Source organism: Vulpes vulpes, chromosome 2, assembly GCF_048418805.1.
Source record: "Vulpes vulpes isolate BD-2025 chromosome 2, VulVul3, whole genome shotgun sequence".
Lineage (NCBI taxonomy): Eukaryota > Metazoa > Chordata > Mammalia > Carnivora > Canidae > Vulpes > Vulpes vulpes.
Window position 1 is genome coordinate 22,643,459 of NC_132781.1, and position 17,953 is coordinate 22,661,411.

At 54.7% G+C, this 17,953-nt stretch overlaps 2 protein-coding genes across 3 annotated transcripts; one reads left to right on the forward strand and one right to left on the reverse strand.

Moving 5' to 3' along the window:
- The first annotated feature begins 1,448 nt into the window (after window positions 1–1,448).
- On the forward strand, window positions 1,449–15,706 carry PGAP3 (post-GPI attachment to proteins phospholipase 3). Its single transcript, XM_025995760.2, has 8 exons — window positions 1,449–2,011; window positions 3,198–3,295; window positions 4,276–4,428; window positions 12,033–12,095; window positions 12,754–12,815; window positions 13,181–13,317; window positions 13,603–13,807; window positions 13,996–15,706. The coding sequence occupies exons 1-8, from the start codon at window positions 1,831–1,833 to the stop codon at window positions 14,057–14,059; spliced, it is 963 nt and encodes a 320-aa protein (XP_025851545.1). The 5' UTR covers window positions 1,449–1,830; the 3' UTR covers window positions 14,060–15,706.
- A 536-nt stretch (window positions 15,707–16,242) lies between these two features.
- PNMT (phenylethanolamine N-methyltransferase) lies at window positions 16,243–17,798 on the reverse strand. 2 transcript variants are annotated; one of them, XM_025996273.2, is made up of 4 exons: window positions 17,577–17,798; window positions 17,215–17,295; window positions 16,877–17,084; window positions 16,243–16,780 (listed from the first exon to the last, which is right to left on the reverse strand). In XM_025996273.2, the coding sequence occupies exons 1-4, from the start codon at window positions 17,776–17,778 to the stop codon at window positions 16,339–16,341; spliced, it is 933 nt and encodes a 310-aa protein (XP_025852058.2). In that variant the 5' UTR covers window positions 17,779–17,798; the 3' UTR covers window positions 16,243–16,338. The 2 variants fall into 2 exon arrangements, with proteins under 2 accessions (XP_025852058.2, XP_072603428.1); XM_072747327.1 differs by lacking the exon at window positions 17,215–17,295 and having other exon boundaries at window positions 17,577–17,793.
- Window positions 17,799–17,953: the final 155 nt, after the last annotated feature.

Here is a 17,953-nt window from a genome sequence, read left to right on the forward strand (position 1 = left end):
GGATTAACGTTCATTCACTGAAAAGAAAAGAAAAGAAAAATGAATTCTTAGGGGCACCTGGGTGGCTCAGTGGTTGATCCGAGGTTCTGGGATCAAGTCCTCATTGGGCTCCCCACAGGGAGCCTGCTTCAACCTCTGCCTTTGTCTCTGCCTCTCTTTCTGTGTCTCTCATGAATAAATAAAAATAAAATCTAGGGGATCCCTGGGTGGCACAGAGGTTTAGCGCCTGCCTTTGGCCCAGGACGCGATCCTGGAGACCCAGGATCGAGTCCCACGTCGGGCTCCCGGTGAATGGAGCCTGCTTCTCCCTCTGCCTGTGTCTCTGCCTCTCTCTCTCTCTCTGTGACTATCATAAAAATAAATAAATAAATAAATAAATAAATAAATAAATAAATAAATAAAATAAAATCTAAAAAGAAAAAAAAGGGGATCCCTGGGTGGCTCAGCGGTTTAGCGCCTGCCTTTGGCCCAGGGCGTGATCCTGGAGTCCCGGAATCGAGTCCCACATCCGGCTCCCGAGGGAGCCTGCTTCTCCCTCTGCCTGTGTCTCTGCCTCTCTCTCTACCATAAATAAATAAATAAATAAATAAATAAATAAATAAATAAATAAATAAATAAATCTTTAAAAAATAAAATAAAAAATAAAAAGAAAAATAAATAAATGAGTTCTTAGTGTCTAGCATGAGCCAGATTCTATATTAGTGCTGGAAGTAGAGTGGTAAACAAGACAGCGGAGGCCCCCACCCGGCTTGGGGAAAACCTATCACCTGTATCTTATATCACCCTCCAGGTGTTACCACCGTCAGAAATGGAGTTTTGGGATCCCTGGTGGCTCAGCAGTTGAGTGCCTGCCTTCAGCCCAGGGCGTGATCCTGGAGACCAAGGATCGAGTCCCACGTCGGGCTCCTGCGTGGAGCCTGCTTCTCCCTCTGCCTGTGTCTCTGCCTCTCTCTCTGTGTATCTCATGAATAAATAAATAAAATCTTAAAAAAAAAAAAAAAAAGGAGTTTAAATTCAAACTAGAATAAGCAGGTGTGAGAGTACAAATTGTACAGACAAGACAGAGCCAGTAGGGGTGAGAAACATGGCCCCATGGGTCTGGTGCAGGGGCCAGATCATGCAGAGTTTGTGGAATTATGATTTTATCCTGAGGTAATGGGGAGCCCATAAAGAATTTAAGAAGAGGGACAGACACCTCGGTGGCTCAGGGTGTGATCCTCGGTCCTGGGATCGAGTCCTACATCAGGCTCCCTGCGAGGAACCTGCTTCTCCCTCTGCCTGTCTCTGTATCTCTCATGAATAAAATCTTAAAAAAAAAAAAAATTTTTTTTTAAGAAAAGTGACACAGTTCAATTTAAATGTTAACGGACTGGATGGGGACAAAAGTAGGGGCAGAGACACTCATAAACTCCGAGTGTCTCAGCGACAGATGATGATGTCTTTAACCAGGATTGTGCCAATGGAGATGGAGACAAGTGGGCAGTTCCAGGTATCTTAGGAAGCGAATCTCCAGGAGTCTGGTGACAGAAAAAGAACCTGTACTTCAAATAAAGAGAGCATGGAGAAGAAAGAGGGCGCGTGTTGATACCAGACCAGTTTATTTTCCTCCTTAACCCACCTGGCGTCTCCCTTCCCTTAACCCTGTCGCCTCTATATATGGAGATGATGGTAAGACGAGGGGCGGGGCAGGCGCCCACAGAAATCCGGGCACTTTAATTTAAAGTGGGTGGACGTCACCCGAGATCAGACTAAAGAACACACGGAACTTCCGGTTACTCCGGAAGTGAAGACTCCTAAGCTCCTCCGCCGGCGGAGGGCCAGGTTGAAGGGATGGCCGGGCGGACAGCACGGCTGGTGTTGCTGGCTGGCGCAGCCGCGCTAGCAAGCGCCTCTCAGGGCGACCGGGAGCCGGTGTATCGCGACTGCGTGCACCGGTGCGAGGAGCGGAACTGCTCTGGGGGCGCTCTGAGGCACTTCCGCTCCCGCCAGCCAATCTACATGAGCCTAGCAGGTAAGCCCCACCCCGCGGCAAGCCCCGCCCTTCGGCCTTGGCCCCGCCCCTTGCGCCCCCAAACAACCTCTGAACCTTCGCTTCCCCTGGAGTCCCTTATGACTGTGAACGGAGGCCCAGGGTGGTTAGAGCGGCATCGGCCAGTCTTTTTATTTATTCAGTCAAATAAGTATTTATTTAATACCCCTGGGTTCTGGCCCTAGAATGACACTGAAATCAGATCAGTGCCCAGCCATTTGAGGTCACATTCCTCGCGGGGACATTAGCCTCCAGTGCAAGGTAGAGGATGCTTTGAGCCCTAAAGAACCCTTAGGTCAGGCAACCGGAGCATATGGGGGAGGAAGGAGTCGTTTCTGGCTTTAAAAAGGTGGGGGCAGTGATCATCTTAGAAGGACTTAAGGATGGATACATTAAATTTGGGCCTGTGGCCATTAATGGGCACCTGGTGGGTCACAGGTGTCACGGCAGGTCCGGTAATTTTCACAACCCTCTCAGGCAGTTTCCTTTAACCCAGTTTTACAGTGGGGAAACTCGGAGAGGTTAAGTGCCCTGCCCAAAGTCACACAGTCAGAAAGTGGTAAAGTGGTGTTTCCAGTTCTAGCCCGTCAGACTAGAAGTTTGTTCTCTTGACTATCCCTTTGCATTCCAGAAGGAACAAAGAGAATGGAGGCCCTGGGCAGATGTGCACATATACAGTGAGCCTGGTTTACTCAGGGAGCAGGGTGCAGGGTACACAAAAAAAGGAGTATGGGAAATTAAGTTGGGAAAGCAATTTGGGGCCTCAGAAGTTAGAGTGGAAGAATTTGGGCTTCATTTTCACAGGAGGGGGAGGTCAGAGGGCAAGAGTTCCTCCTTGGCCAGTGAGAGCAAAGCCTAAGTTCATCAAGAGCAAACATAAACCCATCTAGCCGTTGATGAGTTCAGCAGATGCTAAAGTTCCCATCTGGGTGGAAGGAGAACACACGTCTCTGTTCACTCACTCACTGTACACCCCCATCCCCTAAACACATACACAAACACCTTTCCCTTGTGTGTGTCCTTCCATCTCTCATATATCCAAGTGGGAATGTAGACTTTCCTCTGGTTCTCTCCAACCTGCAGACCCTCTTATTTTGGGTCCCACTTGAGCTCTCCCTCTGTGCCTCCCATGATGGGGAGTTCACCAGGTCATGTTTTTCTGTTTCAGGCTGGACCTGTCAGGACGACTGTAAGTATGAGTGTATGTGGGTCACTGTTGGCCTCTACCTCAAGGAAGGTCACAAAGTGCCTCAGTTCCATGGCAAGGTGAGTTGGAGGGTCAGGGTAGGGATATGGTGACAGCGTGGTAAGATGCCCCTTAGGTTAGACCACACTGTCCAGGCAGTCTGAGTTGTGGGGTAATGGATGCGTATTTGGGGCAGGTTCCTATTTTCAAAATCTGCCGGTTTTCATATAATCAGACAGAACCAGTGTCTCCTGGCTCTGGATTTGGAGTAACAAAATCTGGGAAGCTGTGTGATCTCAGAGAGTGGTGGTGGGCTTCTTAGGGTGGTGGCATGTTCACCTTGCTACAAGGATAGATTTCCTGACCCTCCACAGCATGCTTTCTTTTGCTTCTTCAGTAGTGGTCTGGATTAAAATAGTAATACACTCTCAGGTTGCCCAAGTCATGGTTTACTAGTACTTTTTCTTTCTTTTTTAATTTAAATTCAATTAGCCAATATATAACACATCATGAGTTTCACATGTGGAGTTCAGTTATGCATCAGTTGCATGTAAGACCCAGTGCTCATCACATCACGTGCCCTCCTTAATGCCCATCACCCGGTTACCCCCCCTTCCCCACTAGTGCTTTCTCATCCAGAATGATCTTGTTCTAGACTATTGAGGTTGACAAGAATTATTCTCCCCAGTTTGTCAGAGTAAGCTGAGGCTCAGAGAGGTCTGTGGGTAGTAGAGGAGGAGTATATCAGAACCTATTTTCTGGGTGGCAAGTCTATGCTGTTTCCACCAGGCCATATGAGCCATCTACACTGGCCTACCTGGCCTTCCTAGAGACCAGGCTTACTGTGCTGTGAATGCTGGCCAGGACAGAGGGAGGGCCTTTAGCTAGGGACTGGAGGAGGGCTCATGGACCCTAAGAGGGACTGTCCCTGAGGCTTTGGCCAAGGTCCAGAGCGAAGCAACCAGCTGAAGGCCTGTTGATGTGGCATGTCAAGGAGCAGCAGGTTGGGGTAGCTGGGGTTGCCTGCCCCTGAGGCCCTCTCCATGTGCTCCCTTTCCAGTGGCCTTTCTCCCGGTTCCTGTTCTTCCAAGAGCCAGCTTCTGCCATGGCCTCGTTCCTCAACGGTTTGGCCAGCCTGGTGATGCTCTGCCGCTACCACACTTCTGTGCCAGCCTCCTCCCCCATGTATCCCACCTGCGTGGCCTTTGCCTGGGTAGGTAACTCGGCAGGACTCCTGCTCTACACCCTCGTCCAGGAAGGAGGGACTCTTGGATCCCTGTTCTCACCCAACAGGGCTTCCATTCACGTACCTTCCTCTCTGTTCTGCAGATTGGAAACTGCAGCTGTGGGTGGTTAGGCCTAGGGAGAAAACAGAGAAGGGACTGAATCAGACCTTACCTTTCTAGCAGAGTCCTAGGCTGGGTGTTTGGAAGGAAGAGAGGAAGAAGCCACTAAGAGACCCAGTAGGGCAATTTACAAGCACAGAAGGGAGATGAGTGGTAGGGAGCATGCTGGTAGGGACCCCTCTGGATGACTTAAAGCCCCCTCCATCCCAGCCCAGGAGGTATGGCAGCTGCAGCACTCCAGGCAGAGCTCAGCCTGGTCTTCGACCATCCCTGAGAAGCTGAAAGAATGTTCCATGTGGGTATCCAGAGAGGGTTCTGAGCTTCACAGTGTGACTGGTCAGTGGAGCCAGTATCGAGGGCCTGAGATTGTGTGAGAAGCATGGGCCAGGGGACAGCTCTGAGCTGACAACCTTGGGGAGGGTGTGAGAGTAAGAAGTTGCAACCAGAGCTCCCTCTGTAAGCCTTAGGGAAATGGTCTGTGCTCACTCACCTGCCTGCCACCAAAGCAGTAATTCATGTATTGAGCACCTACAGTGTGCCAGGCACTTTGCTGAGTGCTGGAGATCCAAAAGGATGTAAAAACAGACAAGAGGCACCTGGCTGGCTCAGTTCATAGAGCGTGCAACTCTTGATCTCAGGGTCATGAATTCAATACCCACGTTGGGTGTAGCGCTTATTTAACAAGGACCAAAGCCAAAAACCAGGTTCCTGCCCTCTGGTAGTAACCACACAAGCACACAATTGAATGTAAAAGCACAACTCTTGAAAAGTGCAGTGGAAGAGATGTGCTGCAGGGTGTGTGATGGGGCACTAGACCAGACCAGTGCCAGGCAATCGGGGATGCTTCCCTGAGGAGAGAGCCTTTGAAGTAACATTGGAATGATGAATGAACCTTAGCTCCATGAGTTCAGGGAGAGTAGGGGGAGCCATCCATACAGGAGACCCAGAATATGCGCAGACAGAAGAGAGTGAGAACTAGGGGCTCCTGGGTGGCTTAGTCGGGTGAGCATCTGCCTTCAGCTCAGGTCACGATGGAACCACATCCGACTCCCTGCTTGTCCCCTTCCCTCTGCCTGCCGCTCCCCCTGCTTGTGCCTGCTCTTTCGTTTGCACACTCTCTCTCTCAAATAAATAAATAAATTGAATTAATTAATTAATTAATTAATTAAATCTTTAAAAGATAAATAAAAGAGAGAGTGAGAACCTGAAAGGCCAGGAAGCCTGCCATACAGGAAGCCGGGGAGTGGGTGAGAGACAGATGCACAGGTGGGCAGTGAATGGGGCCAGGCCCTGGAGAGCTTGGGGGCACATTAACACTTTCCACCTGGATTTTCAAAGTGTCAGGAAGAAACGAGGGTCAAAGGGAAAAGGTTTCCTGAATAGATATGCTTGGAAAACTCATTCTGGCTACTGTGTAGCAAACAAATTGGAGGGGTAGGAGTGGATGCAGGGGACTAGTGGGTTTTAGTACAGGGCACAGTTGCTAGACTGGGCAGGAGCATGGGTCTTGGGAAGGGGGTTATTAAAAACTATGTTTGAGCTATGTTTTGAGGTGATTAACATTTTTAAAAATTTGTTTAACACATGCATAGCTCTTTCTGTATGTTAGGTACCATTCTAAGTATTTTATAACCTCATTAATCCCATCACAAGCTTATGAGATTAGCAGTATTATCATCCCGAGGTTATAGATGGAAACCAAGGACTGAAAAGGTTAAGTAAAACCTGTCCTAGGAGCCAGGGTTTGAACCCAGGCGCCTGGCTCCAGAGTCTGCATTCTTGCCACCTTGACTGTGCTGGCACACCGCAACAGTAGGTTTGGTGAGGAAGGAGCAATCCAGGACAACCCAGTGTTCCCACTCATGAGAGATAGAAGCTGTGCACGTGCATGAGATCACTAGGAGTTGCTGAGGGGGTCTAGGATGGAGCCCTGAAGGGCCCGTAAACCATGAAGGTTAGATAGAGGAGAATGAGCCAGCAGCAGACACAGGAGTGGCTGGAGGGCTCAGTGGAAAACTAGGATATTGTGTACTTGGGGAGCCCTGGGACAGGAACAGGGAGGAGTGCTGCAGAAGCTGTTCTCTGGAACTCTGCTGGACAGTCAAGAGAACTGAAGGACACCCCAGGGTCTGGCTACACCAGAGTTTCTGAGGACCTTAGGAAAACTGGTAATAGGGGGGCTGCTGAGAAGTCCAGGCCGAGCCTCAGACTTAAGAGATGGGCATCATCAGGAGGGCAGTGGGGGAGGCCATTCAGCCTCTGGAAAATGTTGATTCTAATTTGTTTCTATTTAACAAATATTAATAATAAGTGTTAGGAATTATATAATAGGCATGTCCTAAGTACCTTACATGTATTTTCTCATTCAATCCTCATTATACCACTGTGAACTCTAAGCAAGGCTCAGAGATGGAAAGCCTTGTCCAAAGTCAACAGCTCACAAGTCAGTGACTGGTGGAGACAAGTTGGCATCCAGGACTGACTTCTGGGCTGTAAGAGCACTTGGCTCCTCCTCTGGGCTGTCTCCGCATACTGATAAACGTCTGTTGAGCATATGCTTTGGGGAGAGACAGAGGTTAGTCCTTGTGGAAACTGAGGTCCTGGCCCCAAGGAGCTAAGTCTAGGGGGAGGGGTGGGCCCAGCTGGCCTGGGAGGCAGAGTAGGCAGAGCCCTGGGAGTAGCAGGGTTGGGAGGGGAGACCATGTCCTCTAGTGGAGAAGTCTGCTGGGGAAGCCCAGAGATGGGGAGAGACTCCATCAGGGACTTGCAGGCCTCATAAGGTTTAGACGCAATACAGATGAGGGGAGAGGAGATCGGATTTCTGCATTTCCGGCTGGTAGCACAGCAGGAGCAAAGGGGTGGAAGGTGGAGGATATGGGACCTACATGGACAGCCTTGGATAGGTCAGCCTGGCCACAATGTGGCTGAGTGAAGAGGAGTAGAAGGAGGTAAGATAGCACAGAGAGGGCCCTGAGTGCTGAGGGGCAGGTGCTCTTGTGTAGGCGGGGGCCTGGCATCTGCATACCCTGTCCTAAGCATGGATGCGATATTTAGTCTTGGCCAAGAAAGCAGAGAAATTGAGGAGGGTACACCTGTCCCCTTTCCCTTGGGGGTTCTTCCAGGATCACTGCTTTCTGGGCCCATGGCCTTCACCCCCTGCCCCTACCCCTGCTAGCGAGCACTGGGCAGCCCCTGTCTAAACTGCCTGAACAAAGCTTAGCGCCTTCTTGGACAGACCCATGGGTCTGAGGGGACCCCAGGGGGTCCCAGCCTTTGCCAGTTATCATGCCACAGCTCTCGTCTTGATCTCCCTGATTCTTGGGTCTTTGGTCTCACTGGTCGGCCACTCAGCTTCCTTCTTGGTGAGGGTCGGGCCTCCCAGTACCCCGCAATCTAGTCTACTGAGGACCCTTTGGGACAGAGCAGGAGATGTTTGGTTGAGAGAAGGTGGATACCTGGAGGCTGTGTCTTAGGACATCCTATGGGATATGGGGTTTGGGAACATGGAATCCTCTCATGCTGGCACAAAGTCCTGGAGGGAGAGAGTCTTGGTGCCCACACTTAGTTTCATGACCAGTTTGGATTTTATACTTGATCTTTAGTCCTGTGTGCCTGTGTTTGCAGGAGGGAGGGCTCCTGAGCTGAATGAAGGGTGTGGCAGTGGACTTTGTATTGGGCTGGGTCTTCTGGAGCCAGTGGGGCTCCTGATTTCTGTTGGGATAGGTTAGGAAGGCATTTTCCAGGCTAAGTCTTGAGAGGGTTGGCTCAGTCTTTTCCCCTGGGAAACGAAGAGACCCTGCCCCAGCAAGGCTAATGAAGCTTTGGCACAAGAAGGCAGCCTCCGCCTTGACATTTGGACCTGGGCTGGGCATCTGCCAGGCTTTGGGGGAGCCTGCCAAAGCTCTGCACACCATAGACCTTTGACTTCTGGCACATGGGGGCCCCTGCCCTCTGCAAAGCCAGGAGGCCAAACCAGTTCCCTGCCCCTTCATCCAGTAAGGAAAGGTCCTCAGAAGTAGAGGTGAGAGTGAGGGTGCCAGGAAAGCCCAGACTGTCCCCACAGGATGATTGATGGAGGTGGGGACTGATTGTGCTCTACCACTGCTGTGGAAACCATGAGAAGAGACAGGTTGAGCCTGCAGCAGAATGATGGTGAGACTTCAGAAAGGACTTCCCGCTGGTCACATGAGAGCCAGTGGAACAGACAATGGCAGGAAATCAAGGGATCCTTTTGGATGGTAGAAAAAGCCATCTTCCTCCCATGTCCATCTGCCTCTTCCCCTCTTCTGTCTCAGGAGTGAAGTGGGGCAGGGTTGCCCTGCCCAAGGCAGGGGGTAAGACACTCTGGCCTGGGGGGGGGGGAGCAGGATGGCAGCAGGCGTCATATTTAACATTCTGCCTCCCCCACTTCTGAGACACTGAGCTATTTAAAGCCCCACATGTCCCCACCGCCACGGTGTCAATGACAGCCCCGAGCACTGGGGCTTAGCACTGGGGTCGAATTCCTGACAGATCTGGCTCATTTGGCATCCAACCAGTTTCACGGCTGTGATATTTTTGTCTCAATTTTCTTATTTTCCAACAGACTGAAACAGCCTCCTGCTCTCCCTCACCCAGCCTTCCCCCGTCCCTGTCCCCCTCCGTTTCCACCCTTGTTGGCATCCTGCCCCTGGCCTCCCCTCTTCCTCTGTGTTTACACAAAGCCCAGTGCCCTCCTGGCCTGCCTGATTGGCCAGTTACCATTGCCCCCCGCCCCCCCCATTCTACTCAAGCTTGGCTGAAGAGTCCGGGAGCAGCCATACTCTTGTGTCTGGGAGCCTTTCCCTTCCTTCCACGTCTGTCTGTCTCCTTTGCTTGAGTCTTGATTACAAACTCCTGGGGAAGAGAAATAGTATCTCTCCAGTGAATCCTGGGGAAAAACTGGCATTTATGGGATACCTACTGTGTGCCAGGCGGCCGTAGCAGCAACCATTTACTGAGTGGCTTCTTTTTGCTAGGCATTCTGCAGACCTCATCTTAGGACTCTCTGATGCAGTGGGTATTATTCTTAACTCAATTTGGTAGATGAGACAGCTGAGACTCGGAGATTTCTTTTGGTTTAAGATCACACAGCTATTTAGGGAGTAAGAACTTGAACCCAGGGTCCATCTTCTTATGAAGGCTGTGGAAGTTCTGCCCCCAGCATGAACAGTGGGGTGGGCCTGGGCAGCGGTGGGGAGACGACCTCTACTCTGCCTGGACTTCCTTGGCCTTTGGAGAGAGTGGGAGGCACACTTGGCCTCTTTGGCCTTGGGTCTGTGGAGAGATGGGAGGGTCCCATTCTGGTCAACAAATTGGGAAGAAATAGCACCTAATGTTTTGCCCTGTCCTGGGCGCTGTGCTACACACTGCACTTGTATTGCTCGTTATATCCTTGTGAGTACTATGATTATTTCTATTTCACAGATGAGAAAACTGAGGCGCAGCAAGGCTAAATAATTTGCCCAAGGACACACAGGAAATGCAGAGCTGAGTTTGAACCCTGGCAATCTGACCCTAGGGTGTGCATACTTAATGACACTGTCTCCCAAGTCTGCAAAGAGGGTCAGAAGAGGAGTCCCTCATAATGGGACACTGCCTGGGGTAGAGGGGGCTTTTTAGGGGTGCAGAGTCCAGGCTGCAGGTGGGTCACTGTAAGTGGAAGGTACCTCAGGGAGGCCGTTGAACAGAGGACCCCGCAGCTCGCACTCTGCCCCCTAGAGCTGAGCCCTGGTCCCATGCTTCTCCCCACCCCTGCTTTCAGGGCCAGAGCCACCACTTAGCTCAGGTCTCTTGTCACCTCTCCCTTCCTGCTGTGGGTGACAAGGAGGCCTGGTTGGCTGCCAGTCCCTGCTGCCTTCCCCTCCACCTCCCTTTCATGCTGGCTCCAGGGCCACTCTCTTCCCCGAGGGTGTCCCTATTCCTGGCCTCCTGGGCCCTGCCTCCAACCCCGAGTCTGCTCCACTCCCCATGCTGACCCGGAGCATCACAGGCTTTATGGGAGCAATGTCTGAGAAGCCACCCATCTTCCAGCCTCCAGACCAAGCCCCCTAGGCCATCTTTGAGAAAGGGGCAGCGCCTGGGATAGGACTGGATGGCCGTCTTCAAGAGAGCAAGTAGCCTGACCTAGAATAATCGCCTGATGTCAGGGTTGGAAAGGGAGGAAGGATCACTTAGGCTAGCCCCTGATTGATTAGTCAATTAGTTACAAGGGGGAAAAAAAGGTAACAGGGGGAGGCAAAGACCCACAGGGCAGGGTCTTTGTCCAGAGGAGCAAAAGCCAAGAGATGCAGCCTAGGACCCAGGCCAGACACGCTTGCATGGGGCCACCTGAGCCTCCAGAGACTTCTAATGCTGACTGCCTTTGCACAGAGCCTTGCCTGTCTACACACCTTTGCTTTTCCCATTCTCTCATAAGCCCTTTGGGGCCTGCAATGAGGAACCCATCCTGCTGTCTGGCCTTCCTGCTGCGGTACTGGATGGAGAGGCTTCTTCCCTGCTTCCACTGGCCCGTGCCTGGCCAGGTTTCCTGCTGTCCTGGACCCAAAGGAGCAGCTCCTGGCCTTGACCCATCCCAGGCTGACTTGTTCCCCCCACCCCCCCTAGAGCAGCCCTCCCTATCTCCAGTGCATTCCAGGCCAGACCTCTGGCTGCCTGTTTTTTCCTTTGACTGGTTGTCACTGGTTTTCCAGCCCAGTGAAGGAACCTCCACCCTAGCCCACCATCTTTCAGTGATCTGGGTCTCTGCCATGAACACAGCACCAACTCCCACAAGATCTAGAATTCATTTACAAGATGTTTTGTACTGTCCCTTTGCAGTTAATTTCCAGAGAAAAGGCCTCAAACATGCTCCTGGGCCCTGATCCGCCACAGCCCCTTCAGCCTTCTGCTCCTCCCAGAGCTCTGGAGCAGCAGACACTGGTCTGGCGGGTTGGGCCGGCCCACCCAGGAGGAAGCTGGGCTCAGTTGGCCAGGCTTCTCCTTAGAGACTTGGCCCCAATGGGATCTGCTCGAGATCTCCCTGGCTTGCTTTGCTCGGGACACACCCCAAGCTGGCTCGAGCCCCTCCACTCCACCCACTTCATTCCCGCCCCCAGAGGCTGAGGTCACCAGCTCCCCTGGCCCGGGTGGGGCTGTCATCACCTGCCAGTTGGGGGAGGAGGCGAGGCCCCCTGGGGGCTGTTGTCTTAGAGATTGAGTAAGCAGGGAACTTGGCTCTGCCGGAACTGGTTCCCAGGCCAGGCCGGAACCTGTGGAGGCTGCAGCCCCCGTGGCCTGGGGGGTTCAGGGTTTCGGGGAAGCTGAGGGCATGGGTTTGTTCTGCGGGCTCCAGGGCCAAAGGTAAGAGTGTTTCACTGCTCCAAAGAGCCCCTTCCCCAAAGTGAGACTCCTCTGAGAGCTCTAGGGCTCTTCCCCACCTCGGGACCCCATGCTTACCAGCCCCTCCCTACAGGTTTCCCTCAATGCTTGGTTCTGGTCCACAGTCTTCCACACCAAGGACACCGACCTCACAGAGGTGAGCGGCCCTCTGACTCCATCTCCTGTTTGGGACAGTCCCAGAGGAGCCCAGAAAGGGTGGGGGCCCCTCTAGGGTTTCCTAGGGACTCCATTTACCCAGCACTTGCTCTGTGCTAGGCATCTTTAACCTATTTGTGCACTTGAGCCCCACCTGACCCTTATGAGGTAGATGTGATTATTGGCTCTTAACCGATGAGACAGGTGAACCTTGGAATGGCAAAATCGCCTGCCCGGGTCACCCGGCCAGTAAGGGCGGTGCCTGGACTTGGGCCCACAGCCGTGGACTCCGAGGCTGTGCTCTGAGTCCTGCGGCACTCGTGCATCCTGGAGCCCTGGTGTCCTGGCAGGCACCTCCACCATGCCTCCAACACCTCGCTGCTGAATACATTTTAAAAAGTTGTATGATGTGAATACAAGAGTCAGGCTGTTAAATTCAGGAGTGAAACAGCAATAGGCACAAGGAGCAAGAGACCTAGACACCCCTACTCCCACCTCCACCCTGCCGCCCGTAGCCCGGGGACTCCCATGTCACAGTATAGCTGTGCCTCCAACTCCCCTCCTGGCCCCATCCCAGGGTCGTCTGAGGGCCCTGCCCACACAAAATTCTGTCCCCCTCCCTTCACACTGGCCCCTCATCCAGCTCTCCCTGTCCTCAGAAAATGGATTACTTCTGTGCCTCCACCGTCATCCTACACTCAATCTATCTGTGCTGTGTCAGGTGAGCCCATTTTGGCCCTGCAGGGGCAAAATCAGGCACTGGGGGCAGAAATGATCACCTCGCCCACCCCTGGGGGTGTTGTCCCTGGGGCCTTGCACCGCACACAGGCACACACACACACACCCTCTGGGCTGTTCTGGATGGGGACTTTGGGGTAGAGCTAGGGGGCCCTGGCTCTTTCCAAGGAGCAGCAGCACTTGGTCCCAGGCCCCTGGGGGGTTTGGAGGCCTGCTTGGCTGGCCAGTTTGGGTAGGGGAGGAGGGCAGTGGCCCCCACATACTGACGTCAGGATGAAGGGATACTTAGGGAATGCTGTTCTGGGCATGGGCCACCCTCCATCTGAGCGGCTCTGGTTGGCGAGGCAGGACCGTGGGGCTGCAGCACCCGGCTGTGGCCAGTGCCTTCCGGGCCCTCCTGCTGCTAATGCTGACTGCGCATGTCTCCTACCTGAGCCTCGTCCATTTCGACTATGGCTACAACCTGGCAGCCAATGTGGCTATTGGTGAGGCATGAGGCGGGGATTGAGGACCAGGGCGGGGGTGCGGGGAAGGGGAGGGACCTGGACCATGTGTAGAACTGCTGGCCTGGGGTGGAGGTAGGGATTTGATGGTATTCCTGGAGAAGGTTCTAGAGAGGTCCTTGGGCTGGGAGAGGGGAGGCTGGGAGGAGAGTCTGAAGATGGTCATGGGGTCAAAGAGCATGAGGATAGGGGAGGCTTGGGGGGAATGGCGGGGGACGAGGTCCCAGGAGTGAGCCTCTCCCCACCCCTACCCCTACCCCCACCCAGGCCTGGTGAACGTGGTGTGGTGGCTGGCCTGGTGCCTGCGAAACCTGCGGCGGCTGCCTCATGTGCGCAAGTGCATGGTAGTGGTCCTGCTGCTACAGGGGCTGTCCCTGCTTGAGCTGCTCGACTTCCCACCTTTCTTCTGGGTCCTGGATGCCCATGCCATCTGGCACATCAGCACCATCCCAGTCCACGTCCTCTTCTTCAGGTGGGTGCTACTCCCGGCCCTGTGTGCACCTTCTTTGTGTCCATCCTCACCTGCTCCTTGAGGAAACCAAGGCCTCTGTGGGGCTCACCCCCTGCTAGCTTGGTTCACCCCCTGCTAGCTTGCCTACACTTGCCCCCACGGGGTGCTTTCAGAGCCATACCTCAGTGGGCTCCTCCCTCTGCCCACAGCTTCCTGGAAGATGACAGCCTGTATCTGCTGAAGGAATCAGAGGCCAAGTTCAAGCTGGATTGAAGGGCCTGGGGGTGGGTCTGCCCCACTGGGGATCCTGCCCTCTCCCAGCTGGTTCCCCTCCTCCCCATAATCCTTGAGATGATTTTCTTCCTTTTAGCATCTTGAACTTGGACATAAAGGGTCTGGGCCCAGAATCATGTCACTGCCCATCCTCTTGCTTGCCCCCACCTGGCCCTCACAAGCCTTGGAGTCTGTTCAGACTTGGCTTTCTCAGCATCTGGAGCTGGAGGATGGACAGCCCCTCTGGTTCCTGGAGCATAACTGGAGTAGAACTGTGTTCTTAGCTCCACCAAGAGAGCTGCCTCTGCCTCTCCATTAGCCCCTTCCCCACGTCCCCTCAATGCCAAGGTGGTTCCTACAGCTGTCTGTATAGCTGGGAGACCCGGTATACAGGCTTTTGGGGACACAGTGGGGTCCCCTTCTGTTACCCCTTGCCCTCCTCCATGGCACCACTAGGTGGCACTAGACTCTTGCTCTTTGGCAGCCCAGGTCCCAAGGCAGGTCTCCTCCCAGGGGGATCTTGAGGGACCCAGCTGCTAGGGTTGGGGGTTGCCTCAGCCAGAATCCCTGGAGGCCTCATGGCATTCCCTCTCTGGGGCAAGAACCCCAGAGAGCCCAGGACGGGAATCCCTCTGGCTCCTCTGCTGCGGTTCTGGTTAAGAGCCTGCCCATGAGTGTGGAAGGAAGTGTGAGCTAGACAGCGCATAGGTGACAGGGTGGTGGGTGTGGGCCTGCATGTATGAGATGCTGGGGCGGACAATGTATGTGAGCATGTGGGGAAAGTGGGGTGGGTGTGAGTGGTTTTAAAGTGTGTGTTGCAGGACAGGTGGGTAAGTGTGGGTTAGGGCAATATGCATAGACTGGGTAAGGTGAGTGTGAGTGTCACATCATGAGGGGAGGTTGGAGAGAAATGGAGGATCAGGTTACTACCAAAAAGTATCTGTTGAGCACCAGCTCTGCACAAGGCCCCAGGTGGGCAGAGAGCCAGGAGGATATCTGAGCCAGTGGGGTACGAGGATCCAGGCCGCATGGGTGTGTTCCTGTCCATTGCCCCCACTTTACAATACTTCTCTAAATGTCAGAGGGTCCATACACAGCTCAAACCACCCTCCGGAACCAGCATCTCTAGAGCAGAGGAAGGAAGGGACACAGGGATCACCTGGGCCTCTCCTGCCTTCCTGTCTGTCTCCTCACCTAGACTTGGTTGGCCTCCCTCTTCTCTAGGCTCTACCTGCTAAGCCCCTTTGTCTCAGTCTGGACCCTAGGGGTGGGGGACAATGTGAGGGAGTAGAGGAGAAAGCCTGTGGCTGGGTCTGGTTTCCTGCCTTCCCAGAGCACGTGGGGGCCGCGCTGTATCTGCACCCTGGTAAAGGTGACCCCTGCAAGTCGCCAGCAGCCCCAGCACATTCCTGTTCCACAAGGATAGGATATGGAGCTCCAGAAACTTTCCATTCAAAGGCACTCTCTGTGATCGGAGCCTGGGTTCTTGTTCTTTCCCTGCGCCCTTGTCCCTCCCTGGGGAGTAGGAGTGCTATGCTAGGACTTCAACCTCAGACTTGGGTGGCCTGTGTTTCTTTTGATATTGAGAACTATTTTAAGGTAGGAGGGTAGCAAGGGACATTCTTAATAAACCAATTCTGAGCCTCACCTACCCTTGTTCAGCTTGTTTGTGTGAATGGTGTGGGCTGGAGGGAAGGAGACAGCTGGCTGGGGGCAGTAGGCAGGTGGGGGTGAGGATGGCAGGGAGCAGGTGCAGAGCTGGGTGGAGCTCCAGTCCAGCTGTGGGGGGCCAATGAGGGGTCTCTGGGGGAGGGAACTGATGCCTGGATTGTAACCCCTTCTCCCTGCACTGTCTACTCCAGTCTTCTGATTATCCTCCTCTCCTCCCCTTCTGGTCTAAAGTAGGCTCTCCTATTACTTAACTTTTCTTAGCTTCACCTGCAAATAGGACAACAGGACCTGCTGAGTGTGAGGACCCAGCAGGCCTGGCACATAGCAGATGCCGAATGAGCTCCCTCTAGCCTTGACTTTCTTTAGTTTGGGAAGAACGAGTGGTAAAGAAACCTGCCTTCATGGAAGCTTCTGGGAATAAAAAAAAAAAGGCTAGGGTTGGTGGCTTCCACACCCCCACAACCCGAACAGAGCTCCCGGCCCTTGTTTCCCAGGAAAGCCACAGACAAAGCTGACGCCCAGCAAGAGGAACTTATTTATTAGGTGCCACCTCTCATAACAGGGAATCTGTGTGTATGTTAGCTGTCAGCACTGGGTGCCCTGGGCCATCACACCCCCTCCTTCTTCTGGGCCCAGGCGAAGAAGATGCCCTTGACGTCGTCTACACCTGTCTGAAGGCAGGCAGGCATGATGTAAGTGCGCAGGTCCCGCACCTCGTAGCCACTACGAACCAAGGCCTCCATCACCTCCTCCTTACACATGGGTACCACTACCAGCCTGGCCTCCCCAGCCAGGTACCATGACTCCTCCAGGGCCCCGATGAGGAGGAGGTGGCCCCCAGGTCTCAGCAGGGTGGTGATGTGGTCCAGGGCCCTCTGGAAGCTGGGAAGGTCTGGGCTTACAGCCTCCAGGCAGAAGGCAGAGACCAGGGCATCGACAGGCAGGGGTGCCAGGTTCCCAGCACCCAGGGGCTGGGGCTGGTGCACATCAATGTGCAAGACCCGCTTCACCCTGGCTCGCAGCTGGCGCTCCTTCTCCCGCCAGGACTCACTGTGCAGGGGCAGGACCAGGGCTCAGGGTCACTCCACGCTTAGTTCTGTAGCCCGCCCCCCCCACCCCCTGCCACTCCATGGGAAGCCCCCTTACCCCTTGCCCTCAATGAGGCAGACGTGCTGGCTGTACATGCTCCAGTCGAAGGCCCCGGGTTCCTCCCGCAGCCAGAGCCCCAGCTCCTGGCGGTTCACCTCCAGAAAATCTGTCATGGTGATGTCCTCAAAGTGAGTGCAGGCGCTGAGCAGCTGGTATATGGTGGGGCCTGAACCAATGTCCATGAGGGTGCGTCCAGACACCTCACCTGGGGGGGTGGAGAAGAGGAAGGCCCTGGTGCCAGCCCTGTCCATCACTCCCTCCCTTACCTGCTTCTGGCAGCCTCTCTCCCTTCTTCCTGGGTACGTGTGACTCCACTGGAGAAAGCCCCAGCCAACCTGGGTCAGAGTCCTGGCTCGAACGTGCACTGACGGGCCTTGGGAGAGGGACTGAACCCCTCTGAGATTCACGGGCCACACCTGCGGGGCCATTCCTGCCGGTAGGTGCGGCGTAGGTGGGGCTGCCCCGTCTCCCTTCCCCCGGGTCTCCTTCCCGCACTCCCCACTTCACTTCCCCACGCCCTCCCCGCGGGCGTCTCCCCTCCGCCCTGCACCTAAGGGACAGCGCTTCTCCTCTTCTGTTTTCACCTCCTCGCTACCCCTCTCTGCTTCTCGGTCCCCAGGTCCCCATCGGGGTCTCGCGTGTGCCCGCTTAGCTCCCCGATGGCTTCTCGTCCTCCGGCCCGTTTCCCCGCGCTCACCGGTAGCGAAGGTCTGCGCCAAGCAGCGCAGCTTCCAGGGCCCGACGCCGTCGGGGCTGCTCAGGTCCCCCCGGGGGGGCGCGTAGTTGTTGCGGAGGTAGGCGCGCGGCTCGAAGTGCTGGTAGGCGGAGGCGACAGCCTCCCGGCCCGGGGCCGCGTCGGGGGCCGCGCCCGCAGCGGGACTCGGGGCTGCCGCGCTCATGCCGCCGCCGCCCGCGCTGCCCCCGCGCCTCGCCGCCCCTTTATGTGCCGCGGGTCCCCCGCCCGCCCCTCCGCTGCGGGGGCGGCGGCTGCGCCTGGGCCGCCCGGGGCTCCGCGCTCTGTGCGCCCCGCGCCATCCATCTCCCTTAGTGTCCGAGCGAGCGGCAGGCCCTCGG